At 47.5% G+C, this 27373-nt stretch overlaps 1 protein-coding gene across 3 annotated transcripts in view; it reads left to right on the top strand.

The window, feature by feature from the left end:
- LOC105568726 (AF4/FMR2 family member 4) overlaps positions 1 to 27373 on the top strand; it is a 254235-nt gene that overhangs the window by 134930 nt on the left and 91932 nt on the right. For all 3 annotated transcript variants that reach the window (XM_012024593.1, XM_012024595.1, XM_012024594.1), the window contains exons 3-4: positions 18855 to 19409; positions 23317 to 23370. In XM_012024593.1, the coding sequence (XP_011879983.1) occupies positions 18855 to 19409; positions 23317 to 23370 (609 nt within the window). The remainder of the gene's footprint in view (positions 1 to 18854; positions 19410 to 23316; positions 23371 to 27373) is intronic.

Raw genomic sequence — 27373 nt, 5'->3', positions numbered from 1 at the left:
TATTGACGATTATATCGGCTCGCGATCTCGATCTCGGAAGAAAATCAATTTTATTTTCAGAAATATTAAACGAAATCTCATAAATGAATAATCCGAGATAAGCCATTCTTATCTCGTTAGAAGCGCTGAAATCTTAGCTTTCCAACGAGACCAGGATCATCTTCCTACGATTTTTCTGTGCGAAGTTATTGACGATTATATCGACTCGCGATCTCTTAATTCTCATTCAGAAGCAGCAGACGGCGCGTATATTCGGCGTCTCGCGCGGTGTCTCGCGCGGCGATGTTTACTACCGAACGCCGTGTGCCTCGTATGTTTTTAAGCTAGTTTTTTGGGGACGTAGTACTCTGGCGTTACGTGCGTAAAACTCGCGCGGTCTTCTCTATGAATGGTGCGCGCGCGCCCGATTTTTAAAGCGCTATAACTCGGCGAAAAATCGACGTAGCGACACGAACCAAAAACCAATCTTCTTCGCTTCGCATCCCGCAGATGTTTACGCTAAATATGTATGCCCTTATCATGAAACTTACACAAGTGGAATAAAAATTTAAATTCTGAAATGTAAATTATACGTGTAACTGCTAAATATAAAAATTGGCTGACAAATTAGATTGTATAGCAAGATTGCTCAGTAGAATTGTAATATTAAATATAGAATAAAGGTTAATGTAACGCCAATGTTACGTATCAATAATTGCACGGTATTACGTTTACATTATTTCCCAATACTACGCTAATACTTTGTGCTATCCGGGCTTTATCGACACGTTATATTACAATTAAACTACATATTTAATATTTTTATTTTCATTGCAAGAAAGTAACTACAATGTAACGATTCGTTACTTTTTGAGTAACTGTAACGCGTTACTTTTCAGAATTAGTAACTTGTTACTATAACTAGTTACATTTTTAGCGAAAAAACTGTAACTAGATACTTTTATAAAGTAACTTTCCCAACCCTGGTATCATTGAAATTAAGTTTAGAAGCCTAACAAAAATCTGTTAGAATAAGTTATAGGTTAGGTAGGCTGTAACTTATTCGAGTGAATAGACTTCTTGTTAAACTCCTAAACGGAATTTCAATGATACCATGCTGTTCTTTCGCTCAATCTGAATAGTGGGACACTGTCGGTCTGTACACAAAAGCCACACAATTTGTATATTACACAAATGTTTTCGCGAATTGACAGTTCTAGGAGTAAAAGTGCAGAATCACTCCAGCATCCCCTTAATGTTTCCCACGAGAGTCTCTGCAGCGGCGATCGCACCGGTGCGGCATCCCTCGGCTTGGTCATCCGCGCCACCACCTTTCTTTTCACCTATTTTTTCCTCCCCTCCCCATCCGACAGGTTGATTCGCTTGATTCGCGCTCTATTTGCATCGCGTTCGGCTCGAATAGCTCGGCACGTCATTCCTCCTGGAAATCCTCCCCGGCGCGGCGGGAATGTGTGCCATCGAGGGGGCGGTTAATTAATCGTACTCTTGGCACGAGTCCACCGAGTTCGAATTTAGCCATAGCGGCCGCTTAACCTCGGTAATGTCCGCCGTGAATTTGGATAATTCCCTTCCTTCGCGTCCGTCGCGCACCCTCGGCACCCTCTTTCACCCTCCGTCGCGTTTAGTTTCGCTCATTGTCGTCTCGGCACGCGATTACCCCTTTATCCCGATCGTTAACTATTTCAGGTCGCACTTTCGTCGCATACCTGTCGCAATTTCAATCACAATTGCCCCCCCCCCCTGTGTTTAGAATTACGCGCGACATTTATTGAAATTCAATTTATTTCGCGACGTAATATTTTGCTACAACACTCTCCAAGTATAATTTCGACCATAAATCCGCTATATATTTTTTACGATCGTTATTTGTAATCTTATCTCTTAATCTGATTTTATCTCTCCCTCTCCTGATAAAACGTTAATAATCACACGGGAAAAGGCACTTCTCGTTTCAATAGTTATGAATTCGTGTTATAAACCTTTTTTTTTAAAAGAATACAATTTGCTTCAAATACCGATAAAATATGTAGGTGCACGCGAACTTGAATGAGATATTAAGCTTCCTTTGCAACCTCGCGTGTGTGAAATCCGCATTGAAATGAAACTCTCGCTAACGCAATTAGCAACTTGACTGTGCTCGCAGTTTAACTTTTTATTACTCCGGTTTAGTGCTCCTCATCGATTCTGATGTTCGATACAACGGCGCGGCGAGAGAGCGTTTCCGCGCGAGCGCTCAGTCAGTTTTCCATCGGTTTCCATCGACGGACTTATCCTTCCACCGACATTTTCCGGTGTTCTTCGCTTTCTCTCTCTCTCTCGCTCTCTCTCTCGGTCTGTTCCGACCGTCGTATTAACGCGATGTCGACTTTGTGCCGAGCTTTCGATATTTCCACCTTCGCCAGTCAGCAGTTATGAGAGATCGGCGAATATGCTCGGCAGCGGCACGTGCATCGTATGCACTGGTAGCGCAAACGTGAACGCAGGAGTCAATGCACTTGCGGTGCAACATCGGGGAGCGAGGAAACAGCGTCGTCTTTATGGCACCCGAGACCCGCGGCGACGAGATTACATCTACCACAAGAGACATTTAATTGATTCGCGAAGGACACGCTTCGATGATAATTTTATTTTATTAACAAGACGTAACGCAAATGTAATCTGCAAGACACTAACTTGCGGAGCTTACGAGATGTTTGTACGATTATTTGAATTTCAATGTAGCATTTCAAGTCTTGCACGCAGAGGAAAGTCCTGTATCACGAGATTTAGCAGGTTTTCAACACCCAAATTCAATTACAAATCTTTTTCCGCAACGATCACACGATCTAACAATGAATCTTCCGCTAAACAGGTTTCGCCTCAAGGGCGATAAATTCATGATGGAAGCAACTGATGACGCATATTAATTCAACGGAAATCCCGCTATCCCATAACAGGGGACTTTTCTTTACTGTACAATTGAAATATTTAAAACTCAAATATGTGATTATTATATTATATACATATAAATGAGGATAGAGATAATTATATACATCGCTCGCGAACAAGGAGGCAAGGAAGCGCGTCGCATTGTTCACACGCGACTGCGCGGCTTTGCAACCCGCGCTTTATGCGCATCGATGCTGCCTCGACGATTGATACTTGACACTGGATGCACCGGCAATAATGCAAATCAGCGTTCTGTCCTACGACGCATATAACGGTGCGATGTGGAAACGCAACGGCGAGTCCAAGGAACTTGAATTAAACTCTCGGCGCGGTCATTTACGTTTACACGTCGTGTAACGGCAGCGTGTAAAGAAACGCAGTGCGGTTCGCGAGGGAGGAAACGCTCGGGAATCAGGAGCAAATGGTGTAATGATAATAAAGCGTCGTCTGACCGTCGCGAAGGCGATTTAAGAGCCGCCGAGAGTTCGAATGTTACACGTTAATCTGATGCGAGGAACGCAATTTCGCGTCCGAGACGTCGATTATTCGTGTACCGCGTAATGTAACGTTTTACGAAACTTCAATATGTCTCTGTCGAACTTTTCTTTACGACATCCTGCGTCCAGCATTTTACGGAGATTCGCGATCAAAATTTTGAAATAATAAAGTACACGGAAAAAGAATTTAGCTGCCGTAGTTAAAAACTGCAGTTGTAAATTATGGATAGCTAATGTTTAGTTGTGATAGCTAAAAGGTGCGACAGCAAACAGCTGTGGTTTAGAAATTTATAGTTACGGCAGCAAAATATTTTTAGCAAATCATGATTAGCTATACAGTTGAAAAATTTATGTTAAATTTAACAGATATCACATGTCCCAAACGGTCCACACAAACTTTTGTGTTAATTTAACATAATACGGATATGTTAAATGATCACACTAATACTCTGTTAATATTGTAACACAAAATAAATGCACATCTGAAAATAATTTAAAATAACTTTTGTGTAACATCATGCAACATTTTATCCTGTAAATTTTAACAGATAAATTTTGTTACTAATAATATAGAACATATGTATTGTGTAACGTTAAAAGTAAGTATACATTGTGTTGTTTTAACATTTATTTTCAGTTATTTTAATAGTTTTACATTTGATGTCAATTAACACAAGAGCAATATGTTAAATTAACACATGAATGTGTGAAACATTTAACACAAAAATTTTAACCGGCATTTTTTTAAACAAGAAAACACAAATTTCCCAACTGTATGGTAGCGAAAACTTTGTTTTTCAGTGTAGATTCTTAATTCTTAAATCTAAATCGGGAAGAATACGAAGGAACGTGACAACTACTAATCGAAAGGAGTTGACTGAATTAAAGAATAGGTGTCTCTATCAACAACAAAAATACGGGAAATTTCATCGGATGAGACAGAAGTATCGTCGATTATTAGGTGTCGGCTTGCCTGCGTATAAACGCGTGCATTGTCACGTTTGGTTTAGCGTTCAACGTCGATGAGACCGACGGTAACGGCGCGCTTTTGCTTTTCGTCATATGTCGCTTTGTCTTTTCAACTGGTTTCGTCCGGTTTTGGGACTCGCCAAGGCCTTCGCGCTGCGGAAAGGAATGCCGGAAGAACGGACGGCCGGCGCGCGAAGGCCGGCGATGAATTACGGCGGGAGAGCGGAAAACCTCGGTCTATTAGTCTATCGATTACGGAAATTGATTCTTATTACTTAACGTGAACACGCGCGCATCACGGACTTCCCTCGCTGATCCCCCCCGTGTCGTTAGGTAACTTCTTCGCCGCGATGTCAATTGCGCACTTAACCGTCCGCCTACGCGACGTGGCGCGCGGCGCCTCGTTAAAATGTTTCCCAGAGCCGGCCAATTAATTTCATTGATAAATTTTCTGTACGCCGATGTCGTACGCTGGTTTGACGTCACGAGGTAACGGCTGACCCGCGACTCGTTCGCGGAGTATCGAGCGATTCGTTCCTCGGCCTCGACGCGGGGACGTGGGCGAAACAGAATGGACGGGCGTTCCTTTTTTTTTTTTTCGAGACGAGATATTATAACGGCGAGCGAATAAGATCACAGAGGATGAACCGATTTTTTTAATTGGAAACCCGGCGCTCGGCGCCGATTCGACCTCGATTCAGCGCCGTTTTCACTCGCCTCGATTTGCTCCGAGCCAACTTTTTATCGCTCGCTGGCGAGTGAGCGTTTCCGCAACAATCGCTGTACTTTTCCCCGCGGGGGTGTGAGGGGTTTTTTTTTAAACTCTAATCCGATTTCGCCCCGCGATCTCATCTATCTTTCCGCGCTAAATATTTTCTACGCAAATTTATCGTCGATAACGCGCGTCGCTTCGATGCCCGCGCTCTTGCGACACTATTTTTGTTACGGCTCTGAAAACACTACGGAAAATTCGGAGGAAACGTTATCGCGCTCCGCATTCGAGATGTGAGCGCGGTTTCAATCTCTATTCTTATTACCGCAAGTACTATATCGCGTATTGGACTTAACCGAATCGAGAAATCGATCCTCCTAATGACACGTTCTTAATTAAGTTAAATTAGGTCGATACTCTGCCGTCCTCGGGCCACTAATTTTCCAATTTTATTCCCTGCCGTTCAATCTCGTTTATTCGCCATTAAATACATAATGGGGCCAATGAGCTTATTGTTATAGATGTATCGCGTGTCAAAACGATATGCATAGTATCTTAATGCTATTTCCGTCACGACTCTTGCCTAGAAGGCCACGCGGTGACTTGTACCATAAATATACACGAGCGGCGTGCGTGATCGGTCCCGATGTAATTTCGTCCTTCGTCCTTCCTCGCGTCCGTCGCTGATCAGGCGTCTAGCGTCTGAGGATTGCGCAAGGATGCCGGCGCGAGATTGCGAGAGATCGAGCTCGCCCGACGACGGGAGCGAGGGCAGGGCGGAGGGTACGACATCCCGAAAGGGCAGAGACTCGGGGATGAAAGAAGATTCCGCAGTCGTGTCTGTGCGCGAGCGTGGGATGGGAAAAGTGGGCAGTGAGGAGAGAGGGTGGATGGCAGACGCGAGAGGATAAAGTGGATGCCGGGTGGTTAAGGGGGTGGAAAAAGGACGAGGGACGCCGCCGCGCCGCCATGAGCGAGGTAGTAGATCGTCGCGAGCCGACCGGAGGCGGCGATGAAGGAAAAGATAACGCTCGCCTGTGATGAAAGAGAGACAGAAGGAGGGGGCGGGGAGGATTAGGGGACAGACTAGAAGAATAATCGCTCGACTTGAGTGGAGCGATAGCTGGCGAGCGCTAACCACTTCGCGATGAAGAAGAAATCACTGTCGTGATTAGTGACTTTATGTCTTGCGGATCGCTGCACGATTCCCCGAGTACGGGGATTGAAATGTCAAAGGACGTCCCTGTTGAGAGGAAGGAGAAAGTCGAGAGAAAATCGACCGCGGTTTATTTTACAAAGATTTATACGTATTTGCTGTTTCCTTAAGTTATCCGGATATTATTTCCAGACCAGATGACACCGCTACCTATTAATTATGTAGACATTGTTAATAATTAACTGATGCCAGTGCTGATTAACGGCAGCAGTGCTGAATTACTGTTTCGTCGTTGGCCCCGTCGCTTAGTCATTGGTACCCTTGCTATTTTTAATACTATAATTACGACTTCGCGCTTAACTCGTGTTATCCGAGCTCGCTGCACTCGCGACCAGCGCATTTTCCTCGCAGCGACGATCCGCCTCGACCTTGTAACGCGATCGGTGTGCAGTTACAGTCGCTGTCGCCCGGTAAAGCTTGCACTACTTCGGTAGCGAACGGTGGCGTAATGATGAGTGGGCCGTTTGTCTCTCTTTCTACCCGGCCCATGATTACTAACCTCCCGCGGAATATCTCCTGCGCTTTACCTTCGACGTTTCGGAGTGATTTATCGCGCGAGCCTGCACGGCAGGCTGTAGTCCGCTCCTCTCTCGCTGGCGCAGCGGCGCGCCGAGCTGCCCGTAATACCCCTTCGGCCCTCGCATCGACGTCGCGACGGACTTTTTTCCCCTCTTCTCCCTCTTTGTCCCTCGCTGATCGAGGCCCCGGCGATTTGCATCTCGGAGGGCGTCGCGTCGCCGAGGTTTAAATTTGCCCGACGATTGCACGAAGCACCGGCGTGAATCTGTGAGAAATCGCACACGCCGATCGAGAGCACCGACGTTCTTGCGTAAGAATTCGTTTCTGCCGGGACACGATAATTCGGCGTATAATATGTACGTATATAAAGGAAAAGAGAGGCGATAATCTCGGATCGCGCAGCTACTTTATACCCATTTCTTGATTTCGAGCACGTACGACGACGTCGCTTATGTGCGAACACGGGGATCGCTTAACAGGTGATACCACGCGGAAATTGTGGTTTAGTTTCGCGATACCGATAGCGAGGCTCATCTTCCGGGCTCAGCCCGGGTTATGGAGCTGTTTGAAGAGCGGTGGCTGGGACGGGGCGGGAGGGGAGGTGGCTCGACGTGTGTGCGCGCCGAGACGCCTCCCGAGTGCCGTCGCTGTTTAACGCTGCGCCATCTTCCATTGGCGGGTTCTCACGAGGCGCGCCGATACGTCCGAGTGGTCGGATCGCTCGCGGTATGATCCTTGCACAAAGCGAAGCACCGAGTTACTTCGGGCTCCGTTGCGTTTGCATGGCAAACCGTTTTGATAGGCACGACAGCGCGCACGCTCGCAATAGGCATTGTTACGTTTAGACTAATCAGTTTGTTCTTTGCGTGAGCGACCGGCCGCATGTTGTCTTGTCTTGAAGGACAAGGGATAAGTTTGCATAAAGAGATATCGCGGATAATGAATAAAATAGTTAATTTATTTAGCTACTCTTACTTTAACCACGACAGTGTCGTTCACTTTTGTAAATTTTTCTTACATTGCCATTGTCAAGTTTAAGCCAATGGCACACGAGACTACTTTTCCCACTGTATTGCTTACGAGAGTCAATCAGGATTTAGCTTTAAGTCACCTGATCTAAAACTCTGCATCCTTATTGGTTCTCGTAAGCAATCTAGTAGAAAAAATACTTAGTATTGTGCGCCGTTGGCTTTACATTACTTTTCTCCGAGGGGGAAACCGCTGAGGGCATTGTGGTGTACAGTTTTGCGGCATTACTGGGCATTAGTTTGGGCATTACACAGTAAAAATTCGTGTGTTGAAACGTTAAAATTTCCTTGTGTTAGCAAGACTTGATTATTGTTTCAATATCAAATTAACATAAAACAGATATGTTATTATTTTCGTAACATTTTGATGTGTTTTATTTATGTTAACGTAATAACTTGACACTTTATGTACGTCATTTAAAAATTGAATATAATTTTGAGTTCTTTTAACACAGCTCTTTCACAAAATCAACCGAATCCTGTAATATCGACTTTCTTAAAAATTGGTTCAACTATTTTAGTTTGTAACTATTCGTACAGTTTACTTATCCTACCTGGTTTTATTACATCACACTTATGGTTAAAAGAACATAAACATAAATGTGAAGTATAGTGTTAATTAACATTTATTATTTGTCAAAAAGTAACACACGCGACGAATGTTATTTTAACTTAGAGTGGACTTTTTGGGACATGTGAGAAATGTTGACATTAACATTTTAGTGTTTACTGTGTAGGCCTTGCTGGAGCATTATAAAGATAAGATAAGATAAAACAGGATAAATAAGGTAAAAGAAGATAGTAAGATAAAGTAATGCCCACTGGGCATTAGTGCGGCATGGGTGTACAAGATTTTGGTCAGCGGTTTCCTCTTAATTGCTTTTCTCAATCTTGTAACCTTTTTTAACTTATTTATGTATCAATCTTTCACAAACATTGCTTGTATTTCCTTTGTTAGATCACTTGAAAAGGACCATGGTCGAAACGTTGTGAGCTTAAACGTAAAAGTTTGCCGGACTTGGTCGAGTAATCATTGAAGTTTTTGAAATGTATTTAAGTCATACCACATCGTATTTTTAAATACGAATGGAAGAGAGCGGGAGGGAGATAAAAGCAGTAGTGGCTCGCGACGATCACGTCGGTTTTACGGCTCGTTAGTCGAGCATTAATTGGCCCAAGTATGTAGCAATCCGAGCGACGAAATGTTTGCGGACCTTAGCGGAGGCAAAGTTGTAAATTAATTAGGAACGAGGGGGGGGGGGGGGCAAGATCGCGTAGAGCTGTTAAGCCGTTATGGATGTCTCGACGAAGCATCTCCTAACTCAAAACACCGTGCCGAGAGAGTTAACCCGGCCCTTGACAGGCCGAGAAATCTGTCAGACTATGGCGGCGCGCGGCTCGTAGACACGTCGTTAGACGCAAAGTTATAAATTAATTGGAGTGCGTGCTGCCTCGCCGTTCGCACGATTTTCGTGGAAGCCGACCGTAAAATGACTACGTCGCCCTTCGTCCAGCCGGACGAGGACAGTCGGGGTGGAACGACTGCGCGTCTCGAGGCGCGAGCGAGTATCTTGTAGCTACAAACATCTTAAACGTTTACGTCTGCGTGCGCGTTACAAAACGAGGACTTACAAGAACGTGTCACGCGAGCGACATGCGCGAGGCTGTAATGCGATTTGCGAATGCGCCTCGACGCGACAATTTTGTACCGCCTGCCCCGCAGACATCCGATATTGAACAGACGTTTCGTTATCGGAGACGCGATGCCGCCCGTCAGTACACAGTCCCCAGGCGTTTGTTCGCGCACCCCTTTTTCCCTCCCCCTTAGATTTCCTCTTTTTCTTGCCGTCGGCCTGTCTGCAGCAGCGCCGTTTGTTCCATCGACTTCGCGGTGTTTCTGATCTCTCGATATGCCCGTCGCCGCGTAATTCGATGATAAATGTCGGAGCCTCTCCCGCAAAATATCTCGCTCGACATTTATCGCGACGTCGTTGGCTGTCATTAAAATAGATTCGGCGATGAGCTTTGAACCATGGTGGAAGTATACAAGGTGAACCATTCCCGTGGATGCGCAGTAGCCTAAAAGTAGTGGGGGACGATCCGACCAATAAGAGCTGTGCTTTTTTGAGGATACCTCTTTAAAGCAAGGTTGTAGACCAACACTGATCTGTTTGATCGTTTGAACTGCCGCCACGCGAAAAAGCACGACGCTTATTGGTTGGGAAGGAGCTATCCCCCCTCTTTTCATGCGCAACGATTCACCTTGTATACTTCCACCATGCTTTGAACATTTCGGCGGCAGCGGCCGTCGAGAGTAACGCCGAGAGCACTCGTCTCGATATATTCGATAACACTTGACAATTTTTTTTTATCTACCAGTCGCACGCGATATGGCGTGAAACTAAACGTCGCGTTGGTGGAGGCACGTCAACGCGCCTCGCATTAAATTACGGATACGGATCGGTGGCGAATGGAGTCGGTGTCGAGTCGCACGAATACCGAGCGATTTAGCCCGAATGAGGGAAATAGAGAAGAGAGCCTCGCCTCTGCGGATTACTCACCGTCATCTTACGATCTGCGAATCCACCGGCGCCAGTCGTCGTCGTCGTCGTCGTCGTCGACGTCGTTGTCGTCGTAGTCGTGTCGTTTCCGTTGCCGTTGGCCGTTTAATGCGAATTTCACATGCATGGAGCGAGACGACGGCGACGACGGCGGCGGGCAAAACGCGGGAAAGCGATGCCAGGCACGTATCATTTTAGAATGGAAAGGGGCTTGCGGGCGAGGGGGAGGGGGGCGGAAGGGGAAAGGGAAAGAGTACCGCCGCGCAGACGGCAGCCCTTTACGTGCAAAAGCTCGACTTCTTTTTTGCAGGCCCCTCTCCACCCGCTGTCCTCTTCATTACCCCTTGATTTTTTGTCCCGCCCCGCCAGTCCGTTGACTTTCATCCACTAATTTTTTTTCACCTCTTTTCCTCACCCCTTTCTCGCCGCCCGTACGTTCTCCTGGCACGGCGCGAGGGGGAGGGGGGGGGGCTTAGGGTTGGGGGAACCGGCTCGAAACAACGGAACGTGCGAAGGGGGCGGTTTTAATATCTTACTCCGCGAGAGCCCAAGTTGGCTTTTATTAATTTGTTTCGTGTTTACGTTAATTTGCGCGGAGTCCATTTTCATCGGACCTCGCATTTCGCCGCGTTCGCGGGCCACTATCGGCCAGGCCAGGTTGCGACCTGGTTGAGGGATACGCCGATAAGTTCTACCGTCGAACACCGTGAAATACAGGCAGACACAGAATTTTTCTTCTTCGCCGGGAGATTCGTGTGACGTCGCCGATAGTAGAGTTCTCCTATAAACGGCGTTTAATTTTTTAGTGGTATCGTAATTTAAAAAACTCGATGTGCTTCGACACCCGTGCACGTGTATTTTTTTTCTCTCCGAAATTAAATACTTAACTCGCCGTTAATCTTTCGCACGCTAGTTCGTAGCCGATCGTACGCAACTATATCGATCGTGGGATTGAAATAGTCGCTCGATCGGTTACGCTGATTTTATGGCGAATGAAGTATTAAACGCGCTTCTTGCCGCTGCGTTTCGCGGAATGGAGACTCGATCGAGATTGAACCGAGACGATAAATCATTTGTACAAGTAATTGCACTTGCGCGCGATAGGGAAGTCGAGAGGTGCGAGCGCGTAGGTTTAAAGATGCAGGAAATATATTGTATATCTCCAACGTTTTTACTAATCCTATCGTCGATAGTCTTTTTGTGGACACGCTTCACGCGCGATTCCGCGGAAAGTCGCGTTAAAAGGCGAGCGGGACGGCGAGGTGAATTACCGGGCGCGTGAAGAAGCGAGCGCGTTAATCTCCAATCCGTGCGCGCATTGTTCGTACTAATGCGTCGACGACGGGATTGGGATTTTGGTCCTTCGGATGAATCGCGCATGATGGGTCAGCGAACGGGTTGACGAGTGCCGTCGCGCGAGAACATGTGTGTATCCACCTCTCTGCGAGTCGGTGAGAGAAAGGAGAGAGAGGGGCCGAGAGAAGAAAGGAGCGTACGTGCCGCTGCTCACGTAATCTCAAACGAGACGTCCACCTGTCTCGTCGTCGAATTATTGCGGCTTTTTCGTCGCTCAAGGCGAATTTACACGCCTCGCGCCCGTTACGGGAGAATCACTCGTCGGGAAAGCGAATCGCCCCCGTAACGTTTTTTTTTCGCGAAAGACGATCAAACGTTTCAGGCGAGGGGGAAACCGCTGACCAAAATCTTGTGCACCAATGCCCACTAATGCCCAGTGAGCATTACTTTATCTTATTAACTTATTTTATCTTGTTTTATCTTATCTTATTTTATCTTATTATACCTTTATAATGCCCCAGCAAGGCCTAATGCCCAAAAATGCCTAGTAATGCCCAGTAATGCCGCAAATCTACACCACAATGCCCTCAGCGGTTTTCCCCTCGGTTTCAGGCGACAAATGACGGGTAATTTGTTATCAATTCCTTTGAGATTGTCCGATTGATTATTGTCATATTTGATTCATTTACAATAATTCTCTGAAGATTTACGAACGCAACAATTTCGCCGACTCGTTTTTAATTCCGAGGTGCTAGTCAACTTTCCTCTAACCCGCGATCCTTTTGTTTGTCACTAACGCGTCATCCGACAAATTCTCGTTTTTCCCCTTCGAGCCCGGTCGTTTTGTATTTAATATTTTTCGCCAGCGCAGACCACAACTACTGTGCGGTGCGCGATCTCCTCCATTAAAAACCGCAGAAAATGACATTCCACCCTCCGCGAACGGTTCGCTGACCCTCGCTTTGGCCTCCCTCCCTTCCTCTCTCTTTCCCCCTTGTACTGGCTATTATACTTACGCGGATGTGTGCGTGCCGTAAAAGAGGGAAAGTAGGAATAGGAGAAGCGAGAAAGGTCGTTTAAATCCTTCATTCTCCCGTGAGTCTCAACCCCGACTTTTTGCCTCCCTCCCTCCTCCGTCCCGGTGTTCTTGCCCCTCGCGATGCCGAATTCCTGCCGTGCGATATCAAAGGCAGGGCACGAACGTTCAGAAGAACAGGAGGAGTCTTCAAAATATTATAGTCTTTTTCGTTTCAATTAGACCGGTTTTAATCTTCGGTATTTGTCTTTGCTCAATCCTTTTTGAGCTTTTTAAATATTTGACTGCATCTCAAAAAGTATCCTTCCTAACTAAGAAATGTTGGTATTAATAATCGCAAAGAAGCATCTCGAGAGGGGAAAAAATGTTAAGTAATTAACGAATTATAAAGTAAATAGAATAACGAGTACAAAATAAAACGGAGGCAAAGTCGACTAACAATAAGTTAAATTAAAGAAGAAAAGAAGTGCTTTAAGCTACCGAGCATCCGGGAGTATTCGCATATAAAAGCTTTACGGCATCAAGCTTCACAAGTATTTTTTTGTTTGATGAGAATTCTGTGTAATACCATGATTATGCAACGCTAGCGCATAGCTGAGGCTTTGTCGAATTTCTTCAGGAATAAGGAGCTTAACTCGAACGCGAACGTGTCCAGGAGTTTTTTTTCCCGAGCTTCTCTCGGCGAGGAGCTGCGCTCATTCATGCCGCAACAAAGCACATTGTGTTGCGATGGATCTTCAGCGGTGCCTGCGGACATAGCCGGCTGCTTTGTGTCTAAATCGTATTCAAACGATACTCGTGCATTTCGATTGTAACGATATCGAATGAATCGTAACGATCAATAAACGTAATCGATTTTCATACACGTGCGACTCTACAAAGAATTCCTTCTCGGCATATACATATAAACTTTCCGCGATTGCGAGATTTGCAATTAATAATCTAACAAACGTTCTTTTACTACGTTATCGATCAAGCTTACGGGTATTTTTTTGTCTCTTCGCCAAATCGAGACGTGGGCGAAATGCGAACGTGCAAAGGGATGGAGAAGGGGAGGGAATCGGCTTTCATAACGTGCGATGAAACGGCGGCCGCGACGCGCAATTTTCGCGCGCTGGAACATGTCGCACGCAACGAATGTGCGTTCGATGGGGCGCGATGTGTCAGTTAAGTGGATCAAAGCTCGATCGGACATCCGCTCTCGATCGGAGCCGCGACGCTCGCGCGCGAGAATCGCTTTCATACATTCGCCGCGTCGAGTCGCGCGAGTTTGCACAGACTCATAAATACCGCACGACCGCGCGTGTGACGGCCGGTGTTTTCGCGTGCAGGCACCGTGACGTCGATATTTGCCTGGCACTCGCGATACAGAGAATGCCGGCAGCCGCAAGAGTGAGGGAGAGAGAGAGAGAGAGGGAGAGATTGCTCACCAGCGTGCGTGTTTGTACGTGAGGAGGGAACCGAAGTTACCTCGCGCAACAGTCATCTCCTTGGCTGTTTCTGATTTTATATCTCTTTGTTCGAGACATTCACGGGTGGATTTATGCATCCATGAATACGTACCAGGCTGTTGGTAAAAAAAATATCGTAGAAAGAAGCGCGGTGTCAGAAGCTCTCCGAGAAACTTGGAGCTGGCCGAGATGTACTCGAGTTCCCGAGTGGGGGTCCCCCCTCAATGAAAGTCCGCTACGAGAGCTCGCCCTCGCGTCGTAATTTCCCCAATTTGTATCTTCCATTAATTTCCATCGACTGTATAATCTGTCGATCCGCTCTAAAGAAGACTCCCCCCCCCGCAATCCTGTCCCCGGCGAGAGTCGTTTGCTACACGTGCTCGGGCTTCAGCGGTCTCGTCCGGCAAGGCGGAGCGGCGGGGTTTATCGATTTGCCGCGCGCGCGGTTGCGAGCATTTTCATCGCCGGCCGGTATCGTCTTTCGCAATATGGCGTTTACGTTACACGCCGCGCTATAATTACGGCCGTTTTACGCCGTTGTCGTCGATACCTCGTGCGCGCTGGTCCCGCTGGTCGCGTACGTGTGTCCAGTGTACGCACGGGAGCACGCTGCTAGGTGGCATACACGTGGAGCACCACTCGACGAGCGGGCGGTGGTTGGCGGGGGTGGATGACTGGCTGGAGGCGGAGACGAGATTGAGCGAGGTCAGGGCGGATGAAAAGTCCCTGACCTGGTCATCTACGCTGTATCTTTTTCTCTCCTCGCGTCCTCTCTCCCTCCCTCCCTCTCTCTCTCTCTCTCTCTCTCTCTTTCTCCGTCGCGTTTTACGCTACCGCAAACTTTGTGGCAGAAGCGGCACCTCGGGGCTTAATTAGCGAGACAGGTCAATGTCCTGTCGCGCCTTTGGGACGGAGACTGTCGTAGGATGATTCACGAAAAACGGTGAATGATTTAGGACGCGTTTATTTCAGCAGCGATTTTTCCTCTTTTACTCGAATTATAACAAGGATTATTTCTTACCGGGCATTCGCGCTTCTTCGTTCGCTTTAATTGCATTGTTCGCTTTTCGATGATTGTACTTGTATTTATTTGCTCGCCGCTGTAAAATCGGCGTCAACAGTCACTTCAACGTTCCCGTTCGACTGATCTCTTTCGCAAGGTCGTATCTCGATTTTGCACAATTTCCGGCTTTTCCGTTTAAACGCTCATTCTGGTCCTAAACGAGCGTTTAAGCAGAGAAACCGAAAATTGCGCAAAATCGAGATACGACCTTACGAAAGAGATCAGTCGCGTCGATTATTCTCGCGTAAGTGCGCGCGTCGGGCTGACCCTTCCCGAAATTCCTGCTGGATAGCGCATTGGGGGGAAAGGGGGGAGCCGTCGAGCGCCTTCGTTACAAGGGCGATCGGCGCGAAAAAGTCTTCCGGCGCTAACAAGCGGACGTGATTTATAGCGGCGCTCATTAATCACGTTAAGTTTCCCCCTCCTGGCTGCGCCACCCCGCGCGCCGTTCGCCGACCTCCTTATTAAACCGCGATTCGATCTCATTGTCTTTAACGGACAAAGACGAAGCGCGCGGTTGCGCGCCGCGCGCGAAACACGGCGAGAACAGCGGTGGTATTATTGCGCACGTACAACAAACGTGATTCATATTAGCGCGAGCTACACGTTAAATTACCAGTCGAACACTGTGTGTCGTAAACTCGGCAGCCGCCTAGGCTCCTCCGGACTCGACGCATTAATTTTTGCTAATTGCCCGTGCAATCAGTGCGCGGCTGAGAATGTGTAAATACGTATACGTACACATACACGTATATACAATATTTATGTCTGTGTACAGGGTGTTATGTAATACCCGCCTCACCTGTTATTTACGGCTAGAGCGTAATAGACTGAGTCGAAAAGTCCTCTACCATTTTGCAATTTTCGCAATAGTTAACGAGTTATTGATTATTAAAACTCGCTGTCTTAGCCTTGTCTTAGCCTTAGACCGTCCCGCGATCGGCGTTGCTAGGCGCGCGGGAAGTTGTTTAAGACACACGGCGACGATTACGTATAGCAAACAACTCCTCGCGCGCTTAGCAATGCCGATCGCGGCCTAAGGCTAAGACCGGGCTAAGACAGCGAGATTTAATAATTAATAACTCGTTAACTATTGCGAAAATTGCAAAATGGTACAGAACTTTTCGATTCAGTTTAGTCCGCTCTATCCGCAAATAATAGGTGAGGCGGGTATTACATAACACCTTGTATACGTGCGCACGTTGTTAGACTCAATCAATATTCGCCGACGGTATCGGCGGCTGCGACTTCGATCGCTGCATCTCGCTGCGTCCCGCAGCCGATCTTTGTTTGATAAATGACGGGAGCGGAGGCTGCTTACGGCGTGCCACCGTGACATGATTGATTCGTTATGTACCTCGTCACCCTTGCATTACCCCTCGCGACCGTCGTGTTCCATTTAGGCGCGTACCATCTGAGATGTAACTTGTCACCGCGATTTCCCGGCGACGAAATGAATTTCTCCCGGTGAAAGCTTAAGCAGCAATTAGCAGCTTTATGTGGGGATTCGCTAAGTTAATTGAGAACTTCCCCTGTGGTCGTCTAATTAAAAATGCGCTAATTGGTAACTCGTCGAGGAATCTTGTCGTTGAGATACTAGCTGGATACTTGGCGCCCAGCTTTCTTCGTTCGCAGTTATTAACAGCGGATTTTCCTTCGACGTTGAATGATAACATCCAGATTACGCGAAAGGGCATTTTCTAGCTCTTCGATACTCACATTAGTCTTTCTTAAGTAAAGAAAGGATACCCTAGCTGAGGTAATATTTTTTGCAATAAATTTTCTGTGTTATTAAAACAAGCCAGATATGGTCAAGAAAACACTGACGTTAAAAAAGGATATATTGGATGATCGCATAAGTTCGTGCCCGATTTTCACAAATAGCGTTTACTGCATGGCGGAGCTCCGATATTTTTGTTTGGTTATGTTGCATGTACGGAACAGATGACAGTGTCTTGTATCACCTCAGCGTCAAGCACCGTTCGGATAAGTCGATTTGTGCGTAAGAGAAATTTAAAAAAAAATGGAGAACAAAAAGGTGCATTTACTGCATGTATACCATACGAATTTCGGGAAGGCGTGTGTGTTGGGACTGTACAAAAAATACATTCAGTGCGTTTATTTGGACTGTGCTCCTCCTCGGTCAAACGGGTAAAAAGTGGTTTGGCAGATTTCGAAGTGATGATTTCAACTTGGAAGATCAACTCCGCTCTGGACGTCCTCCTGGCATTGATGACGACATTGTGTGTGCCTTAGTGGAAAAAAACCAAAGGATTACAACTGAGGAGATAGCTGAGTGGCTGAAAATCGATAATTCGACCGCGTATCGCCATTTAAAAAAGCTTGGATGCGTTTTCAAGCTCGATACATGGGTGCCGCAGCTCTTGACTGAAAGGAATAAGCTGAACCGCATGAATGTCGTCATTTCTCTTCTCGCACGTAACAAAAAAGAGCCTTTTTGGATCGAACGGTAACAGGCGATGAGAAGTGGATTCTGTGCAACAACGTACAGCAAAAGAGGGACCTGGAGAAAAGTAGCTGAAGGTGCAGAACCTGTCGCCAAAGCTGGCCTGCATCCAATGAAGATGTTGCTGTGTGTTTGGTGGGAATGCAGGGGAATTATTCACTTCGAGCTACTCCGACGCGGCGAAACAATCACGGCGGACAAGTGCTGTGAGCAACACGCTAGACCCGATGCGGTTATTCGAGAAAAACGTTTTGGCCAATCGGAAAGGCATCGTCTTCCACCACAACAATGTTAGACCGCACGTCGCCCAACGGACGCTGCGAAAACTGCAGGAGTTGCAACGGGAAATTTTCCAGATATTGCGCCTTCGGATTATCATCTGTTCCGGTCTTTGCAGAATACTTCTCGCAAACTTTTTTCAAAGAAGACCGAGCCCTTTCTTCAAAAGTGGAATCGCCATCTTGTAGATCGTTGGAAAACAATTGTAGAGAAGAATGGAGACTGTATAACTGATTAATAAAGCTGTATTCTTTCAGATTTAACCTACTGAAGTTTATCTTTAAATCGGTCACGAACTTATGCAATCATCCAATGCCAGCTAGATACTTGTCGCCCAGCTTTCTTTCTTCACAGTTATTAACAGCGAATCTTCGTCAACATTGAGTGATAAAATCCAGATTGCGCGAAAAGGCATTTTCAGCTCTTCGATAATCACATTAGTCTTTCTTAAGTAGAATAGAAGAAGAATAGAATATTTATTGATTCCCCTTGGGGTTACAATGTCGATTGGCGCTTTTATAGGGAGCGTTCCCGAACCCTTTACATTTTTATCCGATACCCCTTCTTTCTTAAGTAAAAAAGAATATAATTCCATAGTTTAGTTATTATATCCTTCAGTTTTAAGAGCCCAAAATTAAGCAAGATTTAACTCTTGAAACTAACGATTAACGAATACCATTATTACACTATTGCCATCTTTTCCGCGGTTCAAAGTAGTTTAATCCAAACTTTCGAGTTTTTAAGTCGACTGCAACATAGAATCTAACAGGCCTTCGCGATCTTTGAAATAGACCACAACTAATGTTGTCTCTATTTCTCTTCTCCTTCTCAGGTGAATCCTGATCCACAAATCCAATCTAAGCTGGGCAACTATATGCTAGTGAAGCATCTAATGGACAAGCCTAAGCGCTTGATCGGCATCGATGGCATCGCGGCGAATCCGCCGGCGCCCTCGCCAGCGCTCTCCGCCCACAAATCGGGCACGGATAGCTCCAGTAGGAGCTGTTCCCCGTCCACCGGACAAGAGTTCAAGAAACCTGGTGGGCTACGGGGCACGAGCGCCGCGTCTTCCTCGTCGAGCGCGGGCCATCAGCAACGGGGCGGCTTCGTCAAGCCCGCTGATAGCAAGCCGTCTTATGGTGGCCGGGGTGCCTACCCCGGTCAACCAGTCAAGCACGGCGGCGGCGGCAACGATCATCGCAGCCACGGTTTGCTTCCGGCCAAGGGCCCGCCGCCGTCCCAACCGCACCCGCCCTCTCCCGTGGGGAATAACGGCGCGCTGTCGATCGGCAACTCCGGCGGAAGTGCCGGCAACCTCGGCGGCGGCGGCGGCGGCCTCGCGAGCCGCACTCAATTCGCCGGACGACTGAAGCTCATCGAAGTTAACGTGAGTAATCGATCCTTTGCGTCTCTATCCTTCCTTCGTGCGCGCCGACCATCGGTCGGGCGGCTCGAATAATTTTGCCAACGGTTTGCATGCGCGATGGCCGTCCGTTTTCCCGAGAGTGGACGATAATGGCTTTTCGGGTGTAACGTGGGTTTGATTGTTTTGCCTCGACTGGAGATTGTTTGCACGTGGGGTGTCCCGGAAGTCGCGTGTTTCCTCTGACATAGATACCGCGGGGTCGAAAGAACGATAGCGATCGAGAGGCTTTGACGTAACAGCGTCAAGTAGGTACAATAAGAGGTTTCGCACTGGCCGAAGTTCTGAGAATCTGTCACGAATGTGAAAAGATAAGAAATGTACGAAAAGAGGAAATATATGGACTGAGATCGGACAAAGATGTGTATAACGAAATAAAGGAGACGGCTTTATATCTTTTTAGTCACTATTTTTCGCACTAAGTTCTTTACCGTGTGCGTTTCCGAAGAATTTTGAGAATAATATTAAATTGATTATCAATTTTTAATTATGTATGTTACTTCGTTATTAGTTTAATACCTGTGTTTCAAAACCAAAAGTTATCGACGTGCAGTTTGCTTTGTAAAAAGAAAAACGTGTACGCAAAAATTTTATAATTAGTCCGACTGACGCTTTATATTTGTTTTAATCGCGTAAAACGGTGGAATTTACTTACATTTTTCTATTTTAACAAGAAAATTACGATTATTCTTCGGATTATAAAACGACAGCATTTAAAGTTCTTCTCTCTATCGATTTCTTCGCTGACTTGGTTAACTCCGCCGCGAAAGAGTGAATTCTAGACCGGCGAGTATGAAAAATGATCGCAAGTACCGACCCGCGAACATATGAATGAAGAATGCTTATACATAATTTCTGGAATATCTCGCATGCACGTCGAGCAGCGTGAAGATTAATCTGAAGCTTGAAAGCGTTCCGGTGGTATTGAGAAATAAATAATCGCCCGGCAATTTCTGTAATTGATGCGTTCAACGCTAAAGGAGCAGGTGAATACCGCCCTGAGTAGGCAGTTTGTGAATCTCTCGTGTTATTTGTAATTCTTTATCGGAATTTCTCGTGTCACGTACGCGATAAGGGACTTGCGCGGGCTGTCGCGGATACGTTATTTTCAAGAGTAATTGATCGTTGTAATATCCTTCGCGCTTGGATCGCAATGGAGAAAGCGCCGCGGGTCATTTTACCAGAATTAAGACTCGCGAGTTGGAGCATTGTTCCTTTGTTCCGTCGAGTGCGTAGACTTTTTTTTTTATTTAACGCATTGTCAAATTCACACGATATTAGCGGTCCCTCGATAAGTGCCGCCAGTCGCGGCGGTGACGTCGCGGCGATGCCAGACTCGCAAAGTCCCGAACTACTTTAATAGTACGTCTCGCCAAGAGTTGCGATTATTTGTCACGTAAGAAGATTAAGAGCGAAGTTTCCGCGGCGGCTGACGCTATTGTCGCGCGTTACTAAACGAGACACTGTCGAAATTAACAAGTTGCTGGAAATCATTATGCTCGCCGATAATCCTCCCCGTGTACTTCTAATTACTCTTTAAAGTCCGCTATAACAACGCGATGCTAAGTCCCGAAATATCGAGGATCTCGATCTTTCGGCGTCGTTCGTCGGATAATTTTTCGAAATCTAATTAACCAGCGTGTTCGATGTGCGCCAAGCGCGTCGGCAATTCGCGATTGGCGCAACAAGCAATTATTGCAATGATTTTGAATGTACGAGAGCCACGCGTATTTTTTAATAAATTAACGATACTGGGAATTGTTCGGTTACATCAATATGCCTTCAGTTATCGATTCACTCCTCGGCGTCTCGAGCGCTATTCGTTTCCGCATTCAAACGAGCGAATCACGACGTGCCCTCCTCCCCGATCGCAAATCGCGGGAGGAAGATCAAGCAGCCGTGGCATTAATCACCAAGGAGCCATAATAAAGAGGTTATTATTATCCCCATTCTCTCCCCACCTTCGCGCCGACTTTGAATTTCTATTCCGAGATCATCCGGCGGGTATCAAACGAAACCAGTTGGCTCGACAGGCACTCGTTGACAGAGAACGAATTGCTTTTCAATGGAAATCTAGCAAGGCCGGGGACGGTCCAGATCGTGGGGGAGGAATAAAGGGGAGAGGGGGAGAGAGAGAGATCGGAGTTTCGAGTCGGCGGGCGCTATTACGTCTAGCTCCTCGAGGTGCAAATTTCATTGAGATTGACTATCGATCGTGTCTCCTTCGTGCCTCCTTCATCGTCCCTCCTCCGATCACACGTTGCCCATCTTTGAGAGGTACCTCTCTTTCCCCGGATGTACTTATACAATTAGAACCGATCGGGGGTGTGAGGGGCATCCCGTTTCTCCTCCCTCCTCTTCGCGTTCTCCCGGAAAATTGATTCCCGTCCGTCCCTTCGCGGCTCCACCCACTGTTCTGGCATTTTTTTTCCCCGCTCTTCCTTCGACAATGGGGATCGTTCGCTGCCGAGTCGTTGGCCATTCGTTCTCATCCGCGAAATTAGTTTGGAATTACGCGTGAAGAAAGGTAAAAGGGGGAAAAGAGGGATGTGGTCGTGGTTGTCAACCGGGGGGGCAAATTCGCGGCCCGAGTATCGCCCAGCGCCGTTAATGAAAGCAATATATCTCGAGATTTTCTCACGTCACTCTTCCTTTCTTTATGTCCCACTTCCTTATTTCGGTTTACACCCACGCTTGTTGTTTCTTTATCCCCTCATAAATATTCCGACATTTGTTTGCGCGTGCTTGTTGGAAATATGCCCTACTGTGGTCGTTACGTCGGATCGATGTGCCTTTGAACATAGTTTACCGAGTGACGCCCAGAGATGGATGCCAAACCTCCGTTTTTAATTTAATATCGATGACGATTTACTATCAAATTTCTTGAAAGAAGGACCACAACGGTCGAAACGTCAGAATGAAACAAATAAACCATCTGCCAGCCTAATGTCGTCTAACAATTCTTCTCACTAAATAACCGTTTGGCGCGGCGCGGAGCTAAAATGAAATAATGAAATTACACACTCGATTGGGTAAATTGTAAGCAGGCTCGAGCGGGATTCTTTCGGATCCGTAATAATTTAAACATCACCGTGCATTCTGTATTTATCGCGCGCGTCTCGCCGCTCGCGAGCGTGATAATACAAGTATATCTCTGCCGCCCTTTTCTCGCCTCTCGCTCCGGCTTTCCCCATTTTTCCCTCGTTCCTTTTCCTGTGATTATCCAGTCTCGCCTGCCTCCGTTTTTCGCCCCGTCCTCCCGCGACGCGGTGTCCTCCGGCTAAAAGTTAGTAGACACTCTCAACCCTTCCCTCGCATCCCTGTCGCCCTTTCTCCCCCTCTCTCCCGCTCCCCCAGCCGCCGTCATCCGGCGCTTCAGCTATCCTCACGCATTCTCCATTGTTCCCGCGTTTTCTTTCCGGGAATGACTACTCGCCGTTATTCGTAATATCACCCTTTTTAGGACGTGTCCTCCCGCCCGTCTCGCTCCTACCGCACCCTTTTCAATGCCTCCCCCTTCGCGGCGATGTTGATTAATGATCGCTCGAGGAGGCTCGTGATAAATCGCGGAGGAATCTCGCGAGGAGGGCGCACTCGTCTGTATAAATTAGTACGAGACGCTTCGAATTTTTATTTCCACGCGTAGAAGGACTCGGCTCGATCTCGAGGAAGTGAATCTTGTTTAACTTCGCGTGGGAAATTGATCCAAATTCGAGCCGACGCAACTTTCTTTTTCACCGTTCACTTTTCTACTCCTCCAGAAACACCTCTCTGTTTCGATTAATATTAATTGTGTCAGTGAGATACACGATAAACGAGGGATAAGTAAGTTACAAGATCGCAACTAATATCTCTTAATCTTCTGTTTCAGGGGTCTAACTCGCGATCATTGATCGATACCCCGGACGTGGAAAACATTCTGAAGGTAAGTACGCCGCACGAGATCAGTCATTGTATTTAAATGATTATCGCAAAGTTGCAACTGAAATTGGCGCGCGATGAGATTCCCTTTGTCCCGCGCGGATCACGGACTCCAGATCAATCAATTTCCCGATAAAATATCGCGAAACACGATGCTCGCGGAGCATCAGCGGCTCGCTCTGAAGACTGATTGGACAACACCTGAACACTTCTCCGCGGACAAACACGGGATCGGATGTTGCGAGACGTAAGATCGTCGAGCTGTATCCAATGTCGGCGGGCGCTCCTTTCCCCGGCTCGACGGGGAGAGAGACTCACGCTCGATCAATAAGTCAATCTTCTCGCCGATACGCAAGGCTATCTCGTACAGAATCGATTTGCCATTCTTCGTTCACCTCCGGCGCGTCCGATCTTCGACGGCGATATTATGTCACGCCTTCGCGAGATAAGCGGTCTTGATTTCCCGTTAATCGAAACCTGGTGAGAAAAGCGCGATACACGCCGCGACTCTCGCGGACGGCAGTCGCGCGAATTTTCGACGACGGCTCCTGCGACGCTTGCGAGCGCGAACGAATTTATCCCGCTCTTTCTCTCTCGAGTCTCTTTTTGTCGTCCCTTTTTACGGAGGTCGAACGGAGAGAGAGAAAGAGAGCGATTTCTCGATGAGCATCTCGCGAGACCTACCTTCGACTTGTGTCGATTTCTAAGAGCCTCGAGTCTCCTCCTCCGCGCTCTTCGTTAATCCAGAAATTAAGAAAGGAGATTGCATTTATCTTACTCGTCGGCGATCTTTCCGCTTTTACTCGCCAACTTTTTCCCGGCGCTCCCCGCGCCGGAAAGTTCTTCCGAGCGAGAACTACGACGAAAGCGCCGTTATCGTCGCTCGCGGTTTGCCGAGACCACCCTGGAGTTTCTTTAGCCTCGTTATTAATTAGTGTTGATACGGTTAAATGTACCGTCCGTTGTTCGCTTAATTATAAGTCGAACAACGTGGAATTTCCGACTAGCGAAGAGTTGCGATTAAACATTTCAACGGATCGATGAAACTTTTATATCCGCGTATCGACCGTGGTTGCTTTACTGTCTCGTGTGCGTTCAATGGCGCTTGTTAATAGAAAATTTATTAAAGGGTAGCCCACGTGGACATTCCCAGGCAGTCTCCGTCGTACGAAAGTTCCTCGGCGATGGACGGTTGATCTATACGTGCATATGATTATATTTATTACATTATTTTTGTACACGTGCCACGGCACGTGCACACTGATGCAATCGGCGTCAACCCCTTCGAATATCGATGCCTAAGAGTTGTCAGGTTGATGAAGAGGACCTTGCCACCCTTTATCTATTGTGCGTAAGCGGTTTCGGTCTACATTTAGCGAATTATTCTCGCGAGAACGCAAATGGACGAAGCGGCGAGGAGGGCGACGTGTCGGTCTCTTTAATAGATTCTTTCCATCGCGTAGCGAGCAAACGGGCGGGCACCGTTATTCGCGCTTCAACGATACGATTATGACAATCGCCTCACGCGAGATCGTAAATACTTTCCTAAACGCCAGCGGCAAAAAACTGCAGCCGCGCGGAAAGCAGCCACGGCTGTTTGCGCGCCGTGAGAAACGGAATTACGGTGGTAAAGAACGCGTCTTTACGCCGGAGTGCCGGCCCCACTCCGGACAATGGGAATGCGCATCTTCCTCGCCTCTGCCGCGCCGTGGAAAGCGTCTTGTACGTGCTCGTTCGCGATAGCATCGGGCGGCGAGACACGCGAACTTGGATTGTTTCTTCGAAGCGCGAAGGAGCCGGGGAAGATAAAAATAAAAACGACCAGCGACTTTTTCCCTCTCCTCCCCGGTTCCCTCCCCCCCCCCCTCTCTTCCCCTCTCGGATTAATCTGTGCGAGTCTCTTCGTAGAATTAAAGATAGATAATTATATCGATGGTGTTGCTTTCATACAATCGAATTATCATTTCCACTCCCGTTCAGCTCTCGCGCGGTTGATCATTGTTGGCGGATGGAGCGACGTCTTGCTTCTCGAGTTTAAACCCGGCCGCGGAGCGTTAAATTAAAAACGCGGAAACGCGCGCGGTCGCGTTAATTCCCGCGAGGCGCGGTACAGCACGGGTGAGCAACAATTATTAGAAAATTGCGAATTACGCCGGGCCGCGGATTGCGGACGGTTGCCGCGCGCGCGCGCGCGCGTATACGCGATATCAATGAATACAGCTGGCGACTAAATTATCCGGGATAAGTAATTACGGTCGTAAATGCGAGTCGGCGGCGGAAGGGTAAACGTTTCAGAACGACACGTGAATTTATGGCGCCATTCGCGCCTGGCGGCGCACGTGCGCGGGTCTACGCGAAATTTCCGCGAGCGCGGAAACGAGTGCCGGGGGATGTTGTCCTCCGACACGCTTTCTCCCTCCCTCCCTCCCTCTCTCACTGTGTGTGCGTGTGTGTGTGTCTCTCTCTCTCTCGGCGTGTCCGACGACGCGATGATTCACGCGGCGACGCGACGCACTGCCGCGCCGTGACGTCGACATTAGGCTTGAAAACGGTCGCATCCCGCAGGATTCTAATCCTTTGATCGCCGACGAATCCTCGGCGCGGGAGGGATAATTCCCGACGCGCCGCGCGTTGTTCTCTGGATTCGACATTCGAGTATATAACGGGATTTCAGTAGTCTACCGCTACCGAGAGGATCAGGGCAAAACGAGTTAGGGGTCGGCGGGATCGTATGCTAATTTATGGATATGGTTTAATGGCGATTACGGGATCCGATAACATCGAACCCCAGCAGTCGTAACGTTGTGACAGTGTCAATCCCTGCGCCCCCCCCCCCCCCCCGCGCGTCCAGATTGACGTCGCTCCGACACTTGGCTCGCCCGTGATTGATACTTTCGCCCGTAGGGCGTTCCACGTGGGCGTTCGCGTGTAACCGCTCAGGCTTTCCTTCACGAAATGTCAAGACCAGCCCGGGTTATTTAAGGGGATCCTAAAGCCGTCTGTTTTATCGACATTCTTCGTTAGAAGTAATCTTTTAATTGGCTTTATAGAAACGCAAAACTCTTTTGCGGAATTAAAGTACGCAGCAAAATCTAAATTATGTTGGTCGACTTGATGTCAAAAACGAAAAGAAGATTAAACATTTTATTAAGTTTTGGTACACTTGACGACAATGTTTGCTTGACGCAAGAATTCTACAATGAATATATACAAAATGAGACCAGCGTACTCTAGGGACAGCATATAGGAACAACATCGTGCAATAAGAATTAAGATTAATAGCCTAGGAAAAAAGATTACTTCTAATAAACGCAAGTCCAGAAATCCAAGTTTAGAAGAAGAGCAGTATGGCGTGTGGAAATAGTTGCGGGCTTTTTCGAGAGAGGTCGGTAGCAAACGTCTATCAAATTGGTGTCGACGATGCTAGAATTCGATCGAAAGTCTCGGTCCGAGCAATGTGTAGCTAATAAAATTGCTGCTTACTCGATGGCATCTCGCACGGAGAGCTCGAGAATCGAGAAAAGCGGGAGGCAAAACGCACGACGCGAAGGACCAAGGCGCCGGTCAAAAACGTGATATTATTAATTCTTTCAAAGAGGGAGTGACCGCTAAAGAGAAGCCGCCGTGCATCCCCCATTTGTTTAACGAGCCAGACTCGTACAGAGAGACACCCCGCTCCCTCCTCTCTCCCCCTCCCTTTGGGTTTTTCCACTTTCAGCGCGAATTTATGACGATGCTGGCTACCGAGTAGCCGGTACAGTTCCGCCTCTAAAATCTCTCCCTTCCTCCTTGTCTCCCTGCCTGCCTCCTCCCCGCCCCTCGTCCCTCTCGTCGCGGCAGCCGCGGGTTCGGTGCAGGAGCAGAAGCCCATGAATTATTCTCACGGCTCTGCCCGTGGGAAAATACGGGAGTTGCGCCAGTAGGCATCGTAAATGCGACTGCTAATTGCGCTTGCCTACTCCAACGACGACGACGACGACGACGATCGCTCTGGTTGGCTAGCTCTG

Source organism: Vollenhovia emeryi, unplaced genomic scaffold, assembly GCF_000949405.1.
Source record: "Vollenhovia emeryi isolate VEMERY1.0 unplaced genomic scaffold, V.emery_V1.0 DF939127.1, whole genome shotgun sequence".
Lineage (NCBI taxonomy): Eukaryota > Metazoa > Arthropoda > Insecta > Hymenoptera > Formicidae > Vollenhovia > Vollenhovia emeryi.
This window is presented reverse-complemented; position numbering and strand designations above follow the sequence as displayed.